The sequence below is a fragment of the Mesoplodon bidens genome, assembly GCF_964165515.1.
Source record: "Mesoplodon bidens genome assembly, chromosome: 18".
Lineage (NCBI taxonomy): Eukaryota > Metazoa > Chordata > Mammalia > Artiodactyla > Ziphiidae > Mesoplodon > Mesoplodon bidens.
Genome location: NC_138175.1, coordinates 56975175 through 56993961, shown reverse-complemented (window position 1 = coordinate 56993961; position 18787 = coordinate 56975175). Strand labels below are relative to the sequence as shown.

The 18787-nt window shown below is 57.3% G+C and overlaps 1 protein-coding gene across 1 annotated transcript; it reads right to left on the bottom strand.

Moving 5' to 3' along the window:
- Nucleotides 1-1932: 1932 nt before the first annotated feature.
- Nucleotides 1933-18730, bottom strand: PRPF31 (pre-mRNA processing factor 31). Its single transcript, XM_081215541.1, has 14 exons — nt 18669-18730; nt 15554-15738; nt 15405-15465; nt 12271-12354; nt 11569-11666; nt 10869-10975; nt 9996-10165; nt 7597-7754; nt 6260-6349; nt 4565-4692; nt 4405-4477; nt 3651-3779; nt 3453-3551; nt 1933-2341 (listed from the first exon to the last, which is right to left on the bottom strand). The coding sequence occupies exons 2-14, from the start codon at nt 15728-15730 to the stop codon at nt 2216-2218; spliced, it is 1500 nt and encodes a 499-aa protein (XP_081071667.1). The 5' UTR covers nt 15731-15738; nt 18669-18730; the 3' UTR covers nt 1933-2215.
- Nucleotides 18731-18787: the final 57 nt, after the last annotated feature.

Here is an 18787-nt window from a genome sequence, read left to right as displayed (position 1 = left end):
CAGGTCTTAGTTGCGGCAGGCGGTCTCCTTAGTTGCGGCTCGCCAGCTGCTTAGTTGTGGCATGTGAACTCTTGCGGCAGGCACGTGGAATCTAGTTCCCTGACAAGGGATCGAACTCAGGCCCCCTGCATTGGGAGCACGGAGTCTTATCCACTGGACCACCAGGGAAGTCCCTCGTTAGAGTTTAAGAAATATTGATCCAGAAGACCCTTGTTATTTAAAGTGTGGTCCCTGTTGTAAATCAACTATACTTCACCTAAAACAAACAAACAAACAAAAACAACAAAGTGTGGTCCCTGGATGGAGCAGGGCCTTTTAGGTTTCTCAGGAATCACCTGGGGATTTGTCAAATGCAGATTCTGGTTCAGGAGGTCCCAGATCCTGCTTTTCTAACAGATTACCAGGTGGTGCCGACAGTCCACAGTCCACACTTTGAGTAGCAAGGGTCCAGAGCAGTGGTTCTCAAATTTGACTGCACGTGAGTATCACCTGGGGGCTTAAAAAAAATCCAGATACCCAGGCCTTGCCCTAGACGGATTAAATAAGGGGTTCTCAGGATGGGAACCAGACATTAGAAATGAAAATTCCTGAGATGATTCCAACATGCCACTAATCTGATAAGAGGATTTTCTAGAGCAGTGGTTTTCAAAGTGTGGTCCCTGCATCAGCAGCATAAACACCACCTGGGAAGTTGTTAGAAAGTCACGTTTTTGAGCCCCACCGTAGACCAACTGAATTGGAAACCTGGGCCCTGTAACCCGTTTTAACAGTCCTTCCAGGCAATTCTGAGGCATATGAAACTTGGAGAAACTCTAAGAGTACTCGGGACTGCAGGGCCAGGTGACTCAGATTCCTTCTTGAGATTCACACCTCCTTGCCCCCTCCACCATTCGATTCAGTCTGGCCAGGGGAGATGGGGACTCTGAAGAGTGGTGGACAGACGGCCCTTCCCTGGCACCCCCAGAGACAGAGATCAGCAAAGGTCATCACTTTTAAGCAAGGATGATCTAAAGTTCAGGGATAAATCTGGGGAAACAGTTATGTGACCTGGGGTAATCTGGCCTTTGGAAAGAACCTCCCGGGTGTGCAGACTCTTTCATGTGAGGGAGGGGAGAGATTCAGAGAGGGCCTCTGAGGTCCAGAGACAGAGCCCTGGACTGAGGGAGGGACTGGGGACCGGAGACACACACAGGGCCCCTAGTGGTGATGGGGGAGTCCCAGAGAGAGGAACAGAAAGAGAGAGATCTCAGATAGGACCCAGTGAGCCAGAAAGAGACCCAGGGAGAAAGCTCGAGCGAGAGAGGCATCGCTCCCCCGGGGGCTGGTCCTCCTGGGTAATTAAGAGAAGTGCTAACCGTGCAGGTAAGTGAGCAGCTGTGAAGCCCATCTCCCAGCATGGGGTCGGCTACCCCTGGCGGCACGGCGCTCTCTTTACCTGGCAGGAACTTTCATAGCACTGAGTCCCTGCCAGGGCTGGGCACCTGTCTGCTCCACCCCGCCAGGGCTTGGCACACCAGGGTGGGAGGGGGAGTCCTCAGCAAACACTGGACAGAATAACAAAAGTGCCCCGTCATGGGGGCCTGACGGTGAGCCCAGTGCTAAGTGCTTCCTGGGCATCTCTTACGTCCTCACGGGTGCGCCTGGTGGTTGAAATGTGGAGGCTTGGAAGGCGGCAGAGGCCAACTGCATGAGATGCCACGACCACCCAGGGCGGCCTGTATTGAAAGCTGGGGCGTCAGAATGACCGGGGTTCTCTAAGGGGCCTGGAGGTGGAGAGGGCTCTTCTCTTCACGGGGCTGCACGATGAGGAGGTGACAGGCCCGAGGTTGGATCCAGATTCCAGGGAGCCCAAGCTCTGTCCCCCAGAACCCCGTAGCCCTGACTCCTCAAATCGCCCAGGTGTTCGACAAACGATCACTCGCCAAGGACAGATCCTGATAACATGCTTTTAATCGCACTTATTCCAAAGGTATTTCCTTTCCCGGTTAAAATAAAAAAGACGCGTGATGAAGGCTGGCTGTGTGTTTGAGTGGGGCGGCGATCTCTGTGCTCCGGGGCCAGGCCTTCTCCCGCGCCTCACCGGACAGTCCCAGCACCGGCTGGCACGGGGCGGCTCTCCTTGCCGGAACCTCCCAGCCCCATCCTGACCCCCATCCCTTCAGAGAGGTGGGGCCTCTGTGTCCCTTCAGCGGGAGAAGGCCCGGGGCGCCACCCCTCAGGTGGACATGATGCCGCTCTTCTCACCCTTGACCTTGAGGAACTCGGCCATGCTGGAGAAATACTTCTGGTTGGCCTCAGCCACCTTCTTCTCCGCTGCTTGTGGGTTCACAATCTCCAGGCCCTGGGCAGGTGAGGGAGATGGGATGGGGTGGGGAGATGGGCCTGGGCCCTAACAATGCCCCCCGCCCAGCTCCCCGCGAAGGAATCATGAAATGTCAGGGGCCCACGGGCTCTTCCCAGTGGTCCTTGGGCTCTGGGCAAACAGCCCCCAAATCTCCCCCACCTTGGGAGATTCTGACTCTGTGGGCCGGGGGGTGGGGGAGGAGGGGAGGATCTGGGCATCTGAATTTTTAGCAGGTTCCCCAGGAGATTTTAAAAACACCACTGTTGGAGAACAGCTGATCCTGTTCGGTTCCTGAATAAGGAAACCGAGTCCCAGAAGTAAGTGGCTTGCCTGCAGTCCCAGCACAAATTGCACCAACCCCACCGAGGATTTAACGACCAGCTCTGGGGACCCGACGCGTGGCAGGCATTGTTGTGAATGTTTTACACACGGCGATTCTCATCTCGCTGAGGCCTCCCCTGGAGGCTCCCCATCTCCCTTAGTCCTTTCGGTCTCCAGCACTTTCCACCTTCCAACACACTATGTATCTTAGTTATCTGTCCCCCTGCCACCCCCTAAGCTCTGGGAGGGCAAAACTTCCTGTCTCTATTTTGTGGCTTTGTCCCGGCACCTGCAACAGCGCTCGGAATTTAGCAGACACCTGCTGATGGAGGGAATGAGCTGGTACTCCTCAGATCCCAAGGGCCACACCAGCGCTGTTTGGTGGGTGAATAAACCGAGGCACAGACCCGACAGGTGAGTGACCTGCCCTGGCTCCATCCTGTGCTCTGGTGGTTGGCTGGGGTCCCGACTGCCCAGCCCACCTACCTAGGACCTTTCCTGTGCGGGGCCCTGAGGTGGCCCCAGCCACCCGGCTCTTGGAAGGTGGGGACCCAGAGCCTCAGGGAGGGACTGAGCCTGCTCAAGGTCATAGAGACCAACTGGTCCCTGGTAACTTCACCGAGTGCAGGGAACCCAGATACGCCCTTCAGGGGCTTCATCGGTGCCCACTCCCCCCACGGCAGCCCTGAGAGGGGCCCTGTCATGTGCTCATTCCGCAGGCGAGGCAGCTGAAGCCCAGGAGGGGAAGGGGTTTCCCTGGGCCTCCTGAGCCCAGGGGGGCCGGTACCTGGAGCGGGGTGAAGGCCACGCTGGAAGCAGTCCCCGAGGAGCGGTCGCGGATGGTGGACTTCCCGCCGTACACCACGCTCTGCTTCTGCAGGGTCCGCTGTGGGGAGGGCCGGGGAGGCACAGACTGTGGCTGGGGCCCACGCGCCCAAGCCCACGGCCCCTCACTCTCAGCCCCCGCCCCCGCCCGCGGCCGTACCTGCAGCGTCTTGGAGATCCTGGCCTTGGTGGCCTCATTCACCTGTGTCTGCCGCACACGCCCGCTGCCCGACTTGCCCAGGTGGCCCAGGCTGAAGCCCAGGTCCTCCTGGTAGGCGTCCTCCTCGATCTGGTCGGGGGGGAAGGCGTCGGTGCCAGCGGCCTCCTCAGTCAGCCAGAGGCCCAGGCACCCACCCCATCGGCCGGCCCTGTTCAGGCGCCTACTGGGCCCCGAGTGCAGTGAGCCTTGCTAGGGCCCCAGCAAGGAAGTCAGGTCCCGTTACTGCTCCCTGAGCTCACAGCCGAGAGGGGCCGTGCGTGTGCGTGTGTGTGCATGTGCGTGTGCATGTGTGTGGTGTAAGAACTGAAACGGGTTTCACTGATGAAAGGGCATCTGAGCTAGTTCTTGCAGGATCAGTAGGGTGATGCTCGGGTAACAAGAGCCTGGCAGGGGTGGAGCCTGGGGAAGGGCATGTACAGCGGGGCGGGGCGGGGGGGGGAGGTGGGGGACGAGACTGGGAGGCCTGCAGGGGTCTGATACTGAACAGCCTCCAGTGCCTGGGTGGATGGGAAGCCTCGGGGCGAGGGGGGCCGGTGCCGGGTGGATGGGGCAGGGAGAGACTGGAGGCTGGGGTCGGGGGGACCAGGGAGGAGGCTAAGGCGTTGTCCTGGATCTGAGGGGGTGCGGGACATGGCCACAGGTGGAGAGGCAGGAATGCAGCAGGGGGCGGGGGCACAGCGGGGTGGGGTCTGACCTCCCCGAAGCTCATGCGGTTGGCCTGCTTCCGGATCTCAGTCAGCCCCAGCCGCTCCTTCATCTTGCGGTACCTGGGGACAGGGCAGGGGGTCAGCTGTGAGGGTGCAAGCCTCTTCCCTTCCCGTTCCGGCCCAGCCCGACTGGTCCCCGGGCCCCACCTGCGGCCTCCTCGCTTCTTACGCTGCCCGTCGAGGGGCGCGGGCAGCGGCTTCACCTGCTTCACGGGCGGCGGCTCCTGCCACTTGTCGAACTTGCGCTCTATCTCATCCTTCAGCTCGTAGCCCACCTGGGGAGGACGGGGTGGGGGTCCTGCAGCTGCTCCCTCGGGCCTGGCCTGTCCGCCCGGCCCCCTCGTTCCCACGTGGCCCTGGAGGACCTCGACCCTCTGGGCTCTGCAGGTTTAAGTTGCACCTACCACGCGATGCTCCCACACTGTATTGCAGGCTCAGCCCTCTCCTCTCAACGCTGTGCCCCACAGGCAACGGCCCAGACAGAGCTCCGCGCCCGCTCCCCACCCTCTGCCCCAGCTCTGCTCAGGTCAGTAAGTGGCGATGCCCTGGAGTCGGTCACACCCCGAGAACCCCACCAGGCTCTTCGTTCAGGAAGGACCCCAAATCGGCCCCCTTTCAGCACCCCCACTGAGACCAAGCTCTCCCCAGGGTGCGAGAGGCTGCACGTGATCTGCCCCCATCCCGCCAGCCTCAGGGCCTGCGCACCGGCTGTCCCCTCTGCTTGAGACACCCTTCCCCCCAGCATCCATGGGACTCGCATGCTAACTGCACTCAGGTCTATGTTAAACCCTCACCTCCTCGGAGAAGCCCTCCCTGAGTTCCAGGTTAATCCGTCTCACCTCCCTCGCCACCCCCAATGCCCCGCATCTGTCTTCCCGGCCTTTACTCAGCACCCCTGGACACACCGCAGATCTACCGCTTGTGTCTTCTCGGCCTGCCCCCAGTCAGAATGGAGACGGCACGGAGGCAGGGCTCTCGTCTGTGCGGTTCACTGCGGTACCCCCAGCGTCCAGGCCAGGGGTCAGAGAGAGGCTGAACCCCGGAACCCATGGCGCCCGGGTGGGTGCTTGGAAAACAATAACGCACAAGACAGAGGACACCTACTCTGCCAGAACAAGTCCGCCAAGGCACACGGGTTGATGGAACAATTACGTGCACGACGACGGCTCTGGCAGAGGGGTCAGATCCCGGTGTAGTAGGCAGGTAAATACCTCCCCCTCCCCCAAAGGTGTCCACAACCAGCTCTCTGGTCCCTGTGAATGTGTCACTTTACCTGACAAAAGCGACTTTGCAGACGTGACTGGGTTAAGGATGTGGAAACGGGGAGAGGGTGCCTTAGATGATCAGTGTGGACCCAGTGTAATCACTGGGTCCTTAAAAGAGTCAGAGGAGATGTGAAGACAGAAGCAGAGTCAGAGAGAGCTGGGAAGATGCTACGCTGGCTTCGAAGATGGAGGAAGAGGCCACAAGCCATGGGACGCGGGCGGCCTGTGGAAGCTGCAAGAGGCAGTGGAGCCATCCTCCCCTTGAGCCTCCGGAAGGAATGAACCCTGCCAACACCTTGATTTCAGGCCAGGGAACCCGCCGTGGTCTTCTGAGCTACAGAACTCGAAGACAGTAACCCTGTGTTGCTTTGGCCACTAAACTTGCGGTAATCTGTCAAAGCAGCAGCAAAGGGAAACTCGTACAGCAGCGGGAGGGGACGCCGACCTCGGTAGGGGCCACGACAAACACCCCCGCCTCTGCCCCGTTAGGACAGCGCTCGCTGTGCAGGGTCCTCTACTGACAGCTCTCCCTGGGACAGACCACATACCACCTGGACAGACGCCGCCCGCGCCTCACCTTCCCCTCCGTGCTCTCATGGAAACTGTCCACTCGGGCTGCCAGCGTGCACTTGGCAGCCACCAGCCGGGCCGCCTTCCGCCGGAGATCCTGGAGCAAAATGGACAGGGAGGCAGTCAGTGTGGGGAGGCAATCAGATCCCAGCGTTTCCACAGCTCTAGCCACCGTCACCATTTCTGCGTGTCAGCATTCCACCTGTACCGCCACCGCCGTTACTGTAATAACGTTACAGTAACAAGTTACCACCGCCACCGCCGTTACTGTAATAACGTTACAGTAACAAGTTACCACCGCCACCGCCTTTACTGTAATAACGCGTTACAGTAACAAGTTACCACCGCCACCGCCTTTACTGTAATAACGCGTTACAGTTACAGACTGAACTGCGTTACTACACATGGAGGATTATCAAATACGGAGAAAATGCCTACATTATGATTAAAATTGACAAGATCCGTGTATCACCAAAAATCGTGTCATGTGCCACGAAAGGTAGGGGCCGAGTTCTGAGAAACACCAAGACGGTACCTGTAACACCCACAGCCCCAGGTCTCAGTGACTAGTAGTAATGGTAGTGGCGGCAATGATAATAACAAGGAGAAGAATAACAGCAATAATTATAACATAGAAAGCCAGCAGCAGCTAGGCGTAGAGGAGAATTTAACCCTGTCCTAAGAAGTCTGGCCTTGGCCCTGGCTCCTGGGTGGTGATCTGCGCTGGCAGGGGCCTGGGTAAACCAGAGAACAGCGCTGTGACCTAGGGTGGGGTCTCTGAGTCACGGGGTCCCAGCCGTGTCTGTGCCCCCGAGCCTCGGCAGAGACTGAGCCCCGAGGCCCCGCTGGGCTTCCCGGCGGCGCCGCGTTCGGGACTTCTGGACCCTGCCCTCGTGCCCTCCCCTCGGCTAGCATCACTCTGGGTGCACTCACTGTGATAAACCGTGACCCTGGGTGGATCAGCTCGAGGTGAGCTCTGTGAGTCCTTCTAGCGGCCACTGAACCTGACCGTGGTCTTGGGAACCCCGAACTCATAAGCTTAACGCTTCCGTTGCTTTTTACGTGCGAGGCCTGATGTCAAGGTGTTTCGTACGGGTGAGTCCTCGTCTCGACCCCATGAAGCAGGTTCAGTTCACCCCACTTAAAGACGGGGGGCCTGAGGGGGGGCCCGAATTCCAACCTGGCCTATCAGCTCCAGCGTCCTTGTTCGTACACCCCGTGTGGCCCATCCTCCAGGGTCCTGACCCTTGTCGTCAGCAGAGACCCTTGGGACCCGAGGCGCAGCAGGGGGCGGGGGGTGCCCTTTGGGGCACAGCATAAGGTTCCAGGGTGGGTGGGACTCACCGGGGGCAGGGACTGCACGATGTCACTGTGGTAGATGTAGCCGGTGTGGGGCAGCACTGAGGTGGATGAGAAGCCGGACAGCGTCTTGCGCTGGGCCCCGAGCAGCATGATGTTGCAGGCTGGCATCTTGGAGAGGTTGGTCAGGCCGCCGGCCACCCCTGCAGCAGGACGGAGGGAGGGAGGGGCTCAGAAGGAGCGAGGGGGTTTGTCTGGGGGCTCGCTATGTGCTGCACCTTCACGGGAGTTTCTGGTTGGAGCCCCGAGGCGGCCCCGCCAAGGAGGGCCGACATGTCCCACCTCCAAGAGGGGTTTGGAGGAGGCTCAGAGAGGTGAAGCAACTTTGCTAAAGGCGCACAGCAAGCAGACTGGCCCAACGGGAACCTGACCCAAGTCCGCGAAGCCACACAGGCCCTGCTCTGTGCCTTAGAGTGGTGTTCACCACGCTGTGGGCTCGTGACAACAGGGCCCGGGTGTGAATCACCTCTGGGTTCCCTTGAGCGTGTCTGCGGGCGTGTGGGAGGGAAGAGGAGCTGCAGGTAAACACTGTAAGTAGTTCTACCTCTGAGGTGGGATTGCTGTGTACCGGGCCCTGTGCTGGGCGCTTTTAAGGATTAGGTAAATGGTCTCATCACACACACGAGTCCTTGAAACAAGCCTCCAACACCTGTGCGGGAGCAGAACAGCCCCCACGGTCACTTGACAGCACCATCCCCGGAACGTGCGACTGCAGTGCCACATGCAGTCAAAGGGACTGTGCAGATACGAGCAAGTTAAGGACCCCGAGGAGGGGAGATTATCCTGGAGGGTCCTGGTGGGCTCAGTGTCATCACGAGGGTCCGTAGAAGTGGGAGAGAAGAGCAGAGCCAGAGCGGCACGAGAGGAGACTTTCAAGACAGAGGAAGGGGCCACGAGCCAAGGGATGCAGGTGCCCCTGGAAACTGGAAAAGGCAGGGAAACGGCTTCCTCCCCTGACCCACCGTAGAGGACCGCAGCCCTGCCGACACTTTCATCTTAGCCCCGTGAGGCCCACGGTGGACTTCTGACCTCCACAACTGTCAGATGATAAACTGCGTCATTCAAGCCTCTTGGTTCGTGGTCATTTGGTACAGCAGTCACAGGAAACTAGCACAACCCCCAATCGCCACTGGGGAAACTGAGGCACGTGACACCGTTTGCCCAAAGACGTGAGGTCAGCGAGGGGGGAAGCAGGATCCACACCCGAGCTTATCCTTCCCCGACACCACTGCTTCTACCTGCGACTCTGCACACACCTGCCCCCAAGACTGTGTTACGCGCTGAACTGTGTCCCCCCGCCAAATTCACACACTGAAGTCCTAGCCCTCCCATCCCCACACCTCAGAACGTGACTGTATTTGGAGACAGGGTCTTTAAAGAGGTGATCAGGGACCTCCCTGGTGGCACAGTGGTTAAGACTCAGCGCTCCCAATGCAGGGGGCCCAGGTTTGATCCCTGGTCAGAGAACTAGATCCCACATGCGAGCTGCAAATAAGGAGCTGGTGAGCCGCAACTAAGGAGCTGGCGAGCCGCAATTAAGGAGCCCGCCTGCCGCAACTAAGACCCAGCGTGACCAAATTAAAAAAACAAACAGGTGATCAAGGTGAAATGATGTCACAGGATGGGCCCTAATCCAATAGGACTGGTGCCCTTACGAGAGGAGACTAGGACACAGTCACACGTGGAAGGAAGACCACATGAGGATGCAGTGAAAAGGTGGCCGTCTACACATCAAGGAGAGAGGCCCCAGAAGGAACCAGCCGTGCTGACACCTGATCTCAGTCTCCCAGCCTCCAGACTGTGAGAGGATAAACCTCCGTTGTCGAAGCCGCCCCCCCGAGTCTATGGTACTTTGTTACAGCAGCCTGAACTGACTAATACGGCTGCTTTATCAAACTCCCCCAGGAAGTGTTTCTCGGTTGAAGGGGCCAGGAGCCTGAGGGGGCACTCTGAGGCCGCAGAGAGCCCCCGAGGACGAAGGGACCCACTGCCAGGACCAGTGCCCCCGTCTTGTGGAGAATACTGAGGCTCAGAGAGCTGACTTTACAACTACCAGGTGGCCCCGTGGGCCCATGGCAGAGCTGGGAGCTGCTGGGATGCCCAGCATTTCCACCAGCCACGCCGCCTCTCCCCTTTGCGGCCTGTCTGGCCCCAGCTCTGCCGGGGATGCGGGTACTGACCAGGCTCAGGGCCCCCATCCTTTCTCCGTGTCCGTGTGAAGAGCAAGCTGGCCGACCTCTGTGGTCTCCAGGAGAGATGAGAGGGTGGGGGCGAGGGCACACGGTCCTGGGGCCCCAGGGCCAAATCCCGTTTACAGAAGAGGAACAGACTTCCCCAAGGTCACATGGCCCGCGGGGCCATCACTGCGTGGGGATGGGCCTCACCCATGATCTTGGCGGCGGTGGACGCCCCGATGATGATGGAGAGGTTGGGCGCGATGAAGGACATGCGCGACTCCACGTACTCGTAGATTCGGTGCTTGGAGGCGTTGAGCTCCAGCGCCATGTCGCAGGCCTCCTCCAGCCGTTCCAGCTCCTCCTCTGACAGCTGCTGCCTGCGGGGTGGGGGCGAGGTGGGGGTGAGGCTGGGACGGACCCGACCTTCGAGCTTCAGCATGTCCCGTCTGAGCGGCCCAGGAGCCCGCGTCCTCCCAGCTGTGTGTGTGTGCGCACACGTGTGTGCAGCCTCACCACAGGTACCGCTCCTGCCAGCCCTGAGGCCTGGAAGCCAGGGCTGCCGGGAACCAGTCCTTGGTGGCACCTCACTGCCCAGTCCTCTCTCCACCTGGGGGAGGCGCCCCTGCCCAGGCCATGCCAGAGCCGGGCCTCTGCAGGCGCTCCCTCTTCCTGAAACGCTCTCCCGCCGAGGCCCCCCACACTCCACGGGCCACCCCGGCCCACCACCCTGCCGCTTCCCTCGGAGCACGGTCACCGCTGCCATCAACCGTTCCAGAGCTCTGCTCTGGGGTGACAGGTGTCCCCTTCTCCTAGGTGCAGCATGGACGCCAGAGGGGCAGGTGGAGAGCCAGCGTTCACCCTAGCGAGGGGATGACACGCCAGAGACGGACACTTCTAATTACGGGCCTGCCCCTTGCCTCACCCTCGAAACCCCGGGCGAGGCTGGCTTCTCATGCCCGGGTAGCCCCGAGCCCAGCACGGTGCCTGGCTTGCGAGCTGAAGTGCCCTATCCTCCTGAGACTGACAGCCATGCCGCTGGCCCAGACCGCCGTGCGCCATCAGAGGGGCCCCTGCGCGCACCCCTGGGTGGTGGAGGCAGTGACGCTGACGACCATGATGGTGGCGTTGGTCAGGATCTGCTGCAGGTTCTCGTTGTTCTTGCACTTGTCCAGGCTGTTGCCCAGCTCCTAGGGGGCGAGAGGGCGGGACAGGGGCCTGGGACTCAGGAAGCTCTAGAACCTCTCGTGCTCCTGCACCCATCCGACCTGTCCGCAGGGCACTCCCCTGCCTCCCCCCACTCCCGGCAACTCCGCTGCTCAAAGGATCCGCACCGTCTGCCCCATGTGGGCTGACCCGGAAGCAGCGCCGAGCAAACGGGCCACCCAGGGAAGACCCGCTGCCGCCACCGGCCTGCAGCCCATGGCCGCTCAGAGCGCGGGTCTGACCGCATCACTTCCCTGGGTGGGCATCCCCTGCCACCGCCCCCATCCGCCCCGGACTCATGGGGGGCCCTGCGCACTGGTGAGCCCGCCTTCACTTTCCCTTAAGACCCAGAGCCTCTGCAGCTCGCCTCCTCGCCGCCTCTCGTTCCCTGAATGCTCCAGGGCCTGTGGCCATCTCGGGGTCTTGGCACTTAGGACTGCTTCCCCGATCCTCATCCCGTCTCCAGCCAAAGGCTGAGTGAGGGGAGCCTTCCCCTTAGACCTGGGGGGTCTGAGAGCAGGGCCCCGCCGCCCCTTCCCATTAGTGGCAGTCGGGGAGCTCCCTCCTTCCCATTTACCTTGACGGTGCGGATGTAATCCAGTGCATTGGGGACCAGAGACTCCAGTTCGGGGAATCGCTTCGAGTACTTATCCCGGATGAACTTATGGATGATGTCTAAGGGTGACAGGGTGGAGAGGAGCCCGATGAGGGGCAGGCAGACTCTGCTGGCTCTCCCAGTACCTGTTTCCCCTTCCTCCTTCAGTAGCAAAACCCCTAATTATAGCTGGGCTCACGGACACGCAGCACAAAGCTACATTTCCCGGCTGCCCTTATGGCTGGACGCAGCCATGGGAGTTAGTTCTGATCTACAAGATGTGAGCTGAAGTCACATGTGCAACTTCCAGGCCACTCCCTCAAAGGAAAAAAATGTGCCTTCCTCTTCTCTCCCGTCTTTTTGCTGATGAGGATGTGGAGGTGATGGCTGGAGGTGGGCAGTCACCTTGTACCATGAAACAGGTGGCAGATACATGAGACAGAAAGAGCCTGGACTCCTCATCCAGACTTTCATATGAGAGGAAAATATGCTTCCTTCTCACGTAACCACTTGTTACAGCAGCTGAACCTGGATTCCAGCTGATACAGGGGCTTGGGGGCAGGACCCCGGGAAAGGCCAGCAGGGAAGACAGCCTGCGAGCCTGCCTGCCCCTCCCTTGGGGATGGGAGGAGGCTGTGGGGGACACCGGGCAGGGCTGTCTCTGCTTGCCCTTCTGGCACTCACTCAGCTCGTTCTCGATCTCCACCGTCAGGTTGTTGGCGTCCACGATGACCCGGTACTCGGGGGCCGCCTCCACTGGTCCCATCACTGTGAGGATGAGAAAGAGCCTGGTTTGGGTGTGTGTCTATGCACCCACCCTGTCCCAGATCCCACAGCTCAGGGAGACTGGGGATGCAGCTGGAGGGGAGCAGGGAGGGGCTGAAGAGGAAACTGGGGGGCAGGTCTGCATATCTGCAAACCTCCCATCTCTCCCTCCAGACCAGTCTAGACTTGACCCCATCTCGCCCTGGACCTAAACCCTCCTGGGCTCACCACACCCTTAGACTAACAGCGCAGTTACCCAGAGTGATGTTTGAGGCCTCCCAAAAGGCTGGGAGCTCTGCGAGGACAAGCACGGGGTCTGTTTCCTGTGGCTGCACCCCGGTGCGTCTGGCCCGTTGCAGTCGCTCCGGGGACACTTGCTGACTCAGTGGCTCCAGTCTGCTCTCTGCACCTTCCTGGCCCCATCCTCTCATCACACCCCTGCTTTGTTTCATTCCAGCCATTAAAGGACTGAATACAGTGCCCTGTACACTTGGCCTGCGTCACTCTTCTTGTGGCCTTTGAGTATGCTGTTCCCTCTCCCTGGCACATCCCTTCCTCGTGTCTGTTTCTGGAAAACCCTTCAAGCTCTAATAATCACGACGATAATGACAATGATGACAGTATTATCACGAGCAACTGACACACACAGGACTTACTGGGCACACGACACTGTTCTAAGTGCCTTACAGGCAATTAACTTCTTTTATCCACAACCAGCCAGGGAGGTTGGTGTTAAATCAGGCCAATGTTGCAGAGAAAGAAAAGGAGGGACACGGCCTGATGTCACAAAGCCAGCAGATGGAAGAGCTGAGATCTGACTCCTGAGTCTGCGCTCTGAATCCTGATGCTCAAATGCCTCTATGTCCTTAAGACTCACAAGGCGCTTAAGAATCCCTCCCTTACCTTTCAGGAGGGGTCAGCCGTCTCCTCTGTGCTCCGGCCACACTCCCGCCACATCCATTAGACACCATCACCACCCAGTTTGAGGTGTTTCATGTCCACCTTCCCCACCAGACACGGGGTGTGACTGGGTCTGACTTAAAATCCCCGAGCCTGGCCCACACCAGGAAATGTCACTTTTATGATTCCCCACGACTCCCTGGCCTGGCATTTGAAACCCTGCAGGGTCTGGTGCCTTGCCAGCCTTCCCACCACTATGGACGTCCAAGGTTTTGCAGGTGCAGCTCTCTTTCCCTGGGCGCACCCCCCTTCCCTGGGCACACCCCCCCGCCACCCCGTTCTTGGCCTGTCATGTGTATTCATGCTTCAAAGTCCAGGTGAGACATCAGTGCTCCCCTGACCACGGCAGGGTCAGCCGGCTCCTCCTGTGGCTCCCGCGTGCCCTGGGCTCCCTCCATCCCAGCAGGCGCCGCCAACCAGTAACTGCTCCGCCAGCCCCTGAGCGTTCTGAGAGCAGAGGCCCACACAGCCCTGGCCCCCAGGGCACCTCAGGAAAACTTTAAAGAAAGTTTTAAAGGTTTAAAGTTTAACCCTGGTGGTACAGTGGTTAAGAATCCGCCTGCCGATGCAGGGGACACGGGTTCGAGCCCTGGTCTGGGAAGATCCCTCATGCCGCGGAGCAGCTAAGCCCGCGAGCTACAACTACTGAGCCCAGAAGCCACAACTACTGAAGACCGAAGGCCTAGAGCCCGTGCTCCACAACAAGAGAACCCACCACAATGAGAAGCCTGTGCACCGCAACTAGAGAGAAGGCCCGCGCGCAACAACGAAGACCGAACGCAGCCAAGTTAATTAATTAATTTTTTAAAAAAGAAAGGATGGAACAAGTGAGTCTCCCTGAAACTCTGCTCTGACTACACCACTCCTGTGCCAAAGAGCTTCCCTTGGCTTCCCGCTGCCTAGGAATTCCACTCGAGAGCCACAGCTTTCCAAGAGAAACGGGGGTGATGACAGCATTGTCCTCTTAGAGCTGGTCTGAGCACTCAAGAGACAACCCAGCTTTGCCCAGAGTTAGAAGTGAGGAGAGATTTTAATAATTTTTATGGATACTTGTTTATATTTTCATGGTTACTTTCTATTTACCAAATGATACCAGTTTTCCATCCACAGTGGCAGTATCTTTCCTTCTTGGGTCAACTGAAGGAAAAAAGTATGTGGATTTAAAAATGTGAAATAGGGCTTCCCTGGTGGCGCAGTGGTTGAGAGTCCGCCTGCCGATGCAGGGGACACGGGTTCGTGCCCCGGTCCGGGAAGATCCCACATGCCGCGGAGCGGCTGGGCCCGTGAGCCATGGCCGCTGAGCCTGCGCGTCCGGAGCCTGTGCTCCGCAACGGGAGAGGCCACAACAGCGAGAGGCCCACGTACCGGAAAAAAAAAAAAAAAAAAAAAAGTGAAATAAGTGTTTTACAGGTGTGGCAAAACTCTCTAACTGATCAGGTTATCAATAAAGTTTGGGAAGCCTTGAGATAAATCTTATCACAATTAGGCAGCGCTCAGCACAGAACAAGGACTTAAGAAGTGTCAGCTTGGGCCTCCCTGGTGGCGCAGTGGTTGAGAGTCCGCCTGCCGATGCAGGGGACACGGGTTCGTGCCCCGGTCCGGGAAGATCCCGCGTGCCGCGGAGCGGCCGGGCCCGTGAGCCATGGCCGCTGAGCCTGCGCGTCCGGAGCGTGTGCTCCACAATGGGAGAGGCCACAACAGTGAGAGGCCCGCGTACCGCAAAAAAAAAAAACAAAAAAAAAGAAGAAGTGTCAGCTTTAGGGACTTCCCTGGCGGTCCAGTGGGTAGGACTCTGCGCTTCCACTGCAGGGGGCCCGGGTCTGATCCCTGGCCGGGGAATTAAGATCTCGCATGCTGCGCAGCACGGCCAAAAAAGAAAACAGAAAACTTCGAAAGAAGTGATCAGCTTTAGAATGCAGTACACTCTTAGGAGAGAAGGGGACTGGGCTGGGATGGAAGAGAGGAGGAGGGCTCTGGCAAAGGGTGAGAGGAAGAGCCAACTTCCAAAGTCAGCAGCAGCGAAAGAGCCAAGGGGCCTGGCCGGAGACGAGCCGGGGTGGGCGTGGTGAGGGCGCCGGGCGGGGAGAAGGTACCTTCCGAAGCGCTGGCCTGCTTGCTGATATACTCCTCAATCTTCATCATGATTTCTGCAAACTGTTCGGGGAGGAGCGGACAGTCAGAACCCGGGACTCTCCAGGCAGAGGAGCTGCTGCCCGTGTCCTCCCCCAGGAGCTGCTCTCACCATCTTGCTGTCCCACAGCTTGGCGATGCTCTTGACCGAATCTCCGGAGAGATCCAGCTGGGTCTCCTCCTGCACATCCTCGATCGCCGGCTCCTCCTCCTCCTCCCCGTAGCTCCCTCCTTCCTCCTCTTCTGCCGCCTCCTCGAGGTCAGCCAGCAGCTCGTCGGCCAGAGACATCCCGAGGCCTGCGGGGAGGGCGGGCGGGGTTCCCACTCATCACTGGGACAGGCCTCCCCTGCCCGATGGCCCTGGCCCTTCTGCATCAACCTCACCAGCATGCAGGCGCCATGAGCACAGGTACACTCTTCTGCTTTTCTCTCTAGCTCGGAACTGTGCCTGGCACATAACAGATGCTCAGTAAACACCTGCTGAATGAATCCATGAACCCGCTTCCCAGAACCAGATGGTCTCCAGTCATAACTCACACTACCCACCCTTCTCACCTTCACTTCACTGGACAAGACACTGCACACCCCTCACACCACCACTTCGCTCAGACTTAAAAGATACATCCCCTCCCTTGATAAGACCTCTCCTCACATCCTTTCCTTCCCCGCCCCCAGCAGAGGCCCCTCCCCACCAACTGCTGGGCCCCGAAGGGGTGACAGACACCCTGATCTCCTCAGCCATCAGGACAACCAGGCGGGGCCTAAAATGTCTAGAGCCTCCAGGCCAATCACCTCGTGCTCTGAGCAGCTCCTACCCCCAGGTGCTGTACAAATATTAGTATTTTCCGTGAATCCCACGCAGTGGAAAAGGCTGCGAAGGCTGCGAAGCACGACTCTACAAGGTACAATCCCCACCACCCTGTCCTCCCCGGTGCTTTTTTTTTTTTTTTAATAAGAAACGCTCCCTCTTCCTGTTCTTCTCCTCTTTCAATAAGACAAATGTAGGGGGACGCGGGGAGGAATAAACGTGAGACTGGGATGGACACGTACACACGACTGTGTATAAAACAGATAACTAGTAAGAACCTGCTGTAGAGCACAGGGACCTCTACCCGATACTCTGTAAGGACCTGTATGGGAAAACAATCTAAAAAAGAGCGAATATATGTATATGTATAACTGATTCACTTTGCCATACGGCAGAAAGTAACACAGCATTGAAGACCAACTATACGCCAATAAAAAATTTTTTAAAAAGACAAATGCAACATGTACACACCACTATATAAAAAACAGATAACCAACAAGTACCTACTGTATAGCACAGGGAACTCTACTCAGTGTTTTGTAATAACCTCTAAGGGAAAAGAGTCTGAAAAAGAATAGAGAGATATGTATGTGTACGTATAACTGAATCACTTTGCTGTGCACCTGAAACTAACACAACACTGTAAATCAACTATACTTCCATAAAAAAATGAAATTAAAAAAGAAATTAAAAAACAGGGGAATTCCCTGATGGTCCAGTGGTTAGGACTTGGTGCTTTCACTACTGTGGCCCCGGGTTCAATCCCTTGCTGGGGAGTTAAGATCCTGCAAGCTGCGTGGGGCAGCCAAAAGAATAAAGAAATAAAATAAAATTTACAGAAAGACAAACGGAGGCTGCAAACTTCCATGTCCGCAGAGGCTAAGTGGGTGACGTAAGTGAGTGAAGCAGGCTGTGGGTTGGGCAACTGGAGTCTGGGGAGCTAGGGGATCATGCCCGATGCAAAAGCTCAGCTGACACGACACTTCAGACACGCCCTGCCGGTGGGAACACGGGCTCCATGTTGCCAGGTTTTCTAATTTTTTTCAAGAAAAGTAAGAGAGTCAGAATTTTTATGTGTAACCTCCCAGTTTGAAAAGTTTCTTTTTAAGTGGCTAATTTAAACAGACCACCATGGCACAGGCCAAACTAAAACGATTACAGGAAAGATTTGGTCCTTGAGCTGCCGGTTTAGGACCCCTGGATGTTCGGTTGTCTCTGAGCTCAGTCTCCCCTCATACCCTCCTTTCTCCCTAAGATGCAACGTCCCCTTTATACTCACTTCTCTTTATAAGACACAGCTTTTCCTTGTAAACGCACCCACGTTACCTCACACACACCTTTCTCCAAAACTCTCGCTTTCTCTGAATAAGAGGAACTCGTCCTTTATTGGACATGATCTGCTCTCCATACGTAAGACTCAAGTATCTCTTCTTATCCTCTCTTCTCTGTTTCCCCACTAAACTGTAAGCAAAACCAGGGGTGGTTATCTGTCTGTTCACTGTTATATCTCCACCATCTAGCAGAATCTCTAGCACGTTGTAGGTATTCAAGAAATATTGGGCAAATGAATGGATGAACTTTATTTAATCCTTATACCAACCACATTATGGTTTCCTTTCTCCGGCTCTCTGGATATATTATTTGTTCATCCCAAAAGTAAGGGCCCAAACATTATTTCTTGCAGCGTGGATTATCTCTGACCCTGAGACTAGATGCTATCCTGCTGTTATACATCCTATGAACCCTTTAGTTCACTTCAACACTTGAGATTCTCTAAATTTCTAACATTTTGTTTAATGTCCATCTTCCCCATTAAGCTTAAGTTTGTAAGGAAAGAGGGACCGTGTCCATTTTGTTCATTGCACAATATTTCCATCGCCCAGCGCAGCACGTGGCACGGAGTAGGTACCACGACCTCGCTTGATGCCAGCCAACCTCTCCAGCCTCAGCCCCCGCCACTATCCCCCATGCCCCTGAATCCTTCTCACACTTTTTTCGCTTACCAACTTCTTCCCCTCACTTTAGGTCTTCCTTCCCTCCCTTTTTACCAGCTCAACACCTCTTCAGCCTTCAGTTCTCATATTCCAGCTCCCTGACCCACGCACCCCACTCTAGTGTAGATAGATTGCTTGGTGATATACACCCCGCACGCCCTGTGTGTACCCTAAGGCACTTCACACATTTGTGATTATTTAAGTAATTACTTGATTAAGCCTGTCTCCCAAGGCACCATGCAAAGCGCTAACAGGGCCGGGAACGATTTTTTGCTGCCGCTATATCCCCAGAGCCGTAACAACGTAGGAGCATTTGAGACCTTTGGGTAGTCGGTCTACGAAGGCCCGCCTTTCTCCTTACACACTTCCTCCCCCAGACCCAGGAAGCCAACCTCCCGCCCTTCCCTCGTCTCCATCACACTCACCCCTTCTCTTCTCGCACGACGGTTTCTAGGAAATCAGCTTCCCAACAGCGGTCGACGCTCACTGATGACGTTTCAACCTTGAGCCGTCGTAGAAGCAAAGCTGCGCTCTGATTGGCCCC

What these genes read in the sequence shown, in the direction of transcription:
- PRPF31 (XM_081215541.1), bottom strand. Translation starts at nt 15,730, where the DNA reads ATGTCTCTGGCCGACGAGCTGCTGGCTGACCTCGAGGAGGCGGCAGAA. An exon ending in ACCGCATGAGCTTCGGGGAG is followed by an intron (nt 3,780 to 4,404) that starts GTCAGACCCCAC and finishes CCCCCCGACCAG; the next exon opens with ATCGAGGAGGACGCCTACCA. An exon ending in GGATCTCCAAGACGCTGCAG is followed by an intron (nt 3,552 to 3,650) that starts GTACGGCCGCGG and finishes CCCTCCCCACAG; the next exon opens with CGGACCCTGCAGAAGCAGAG.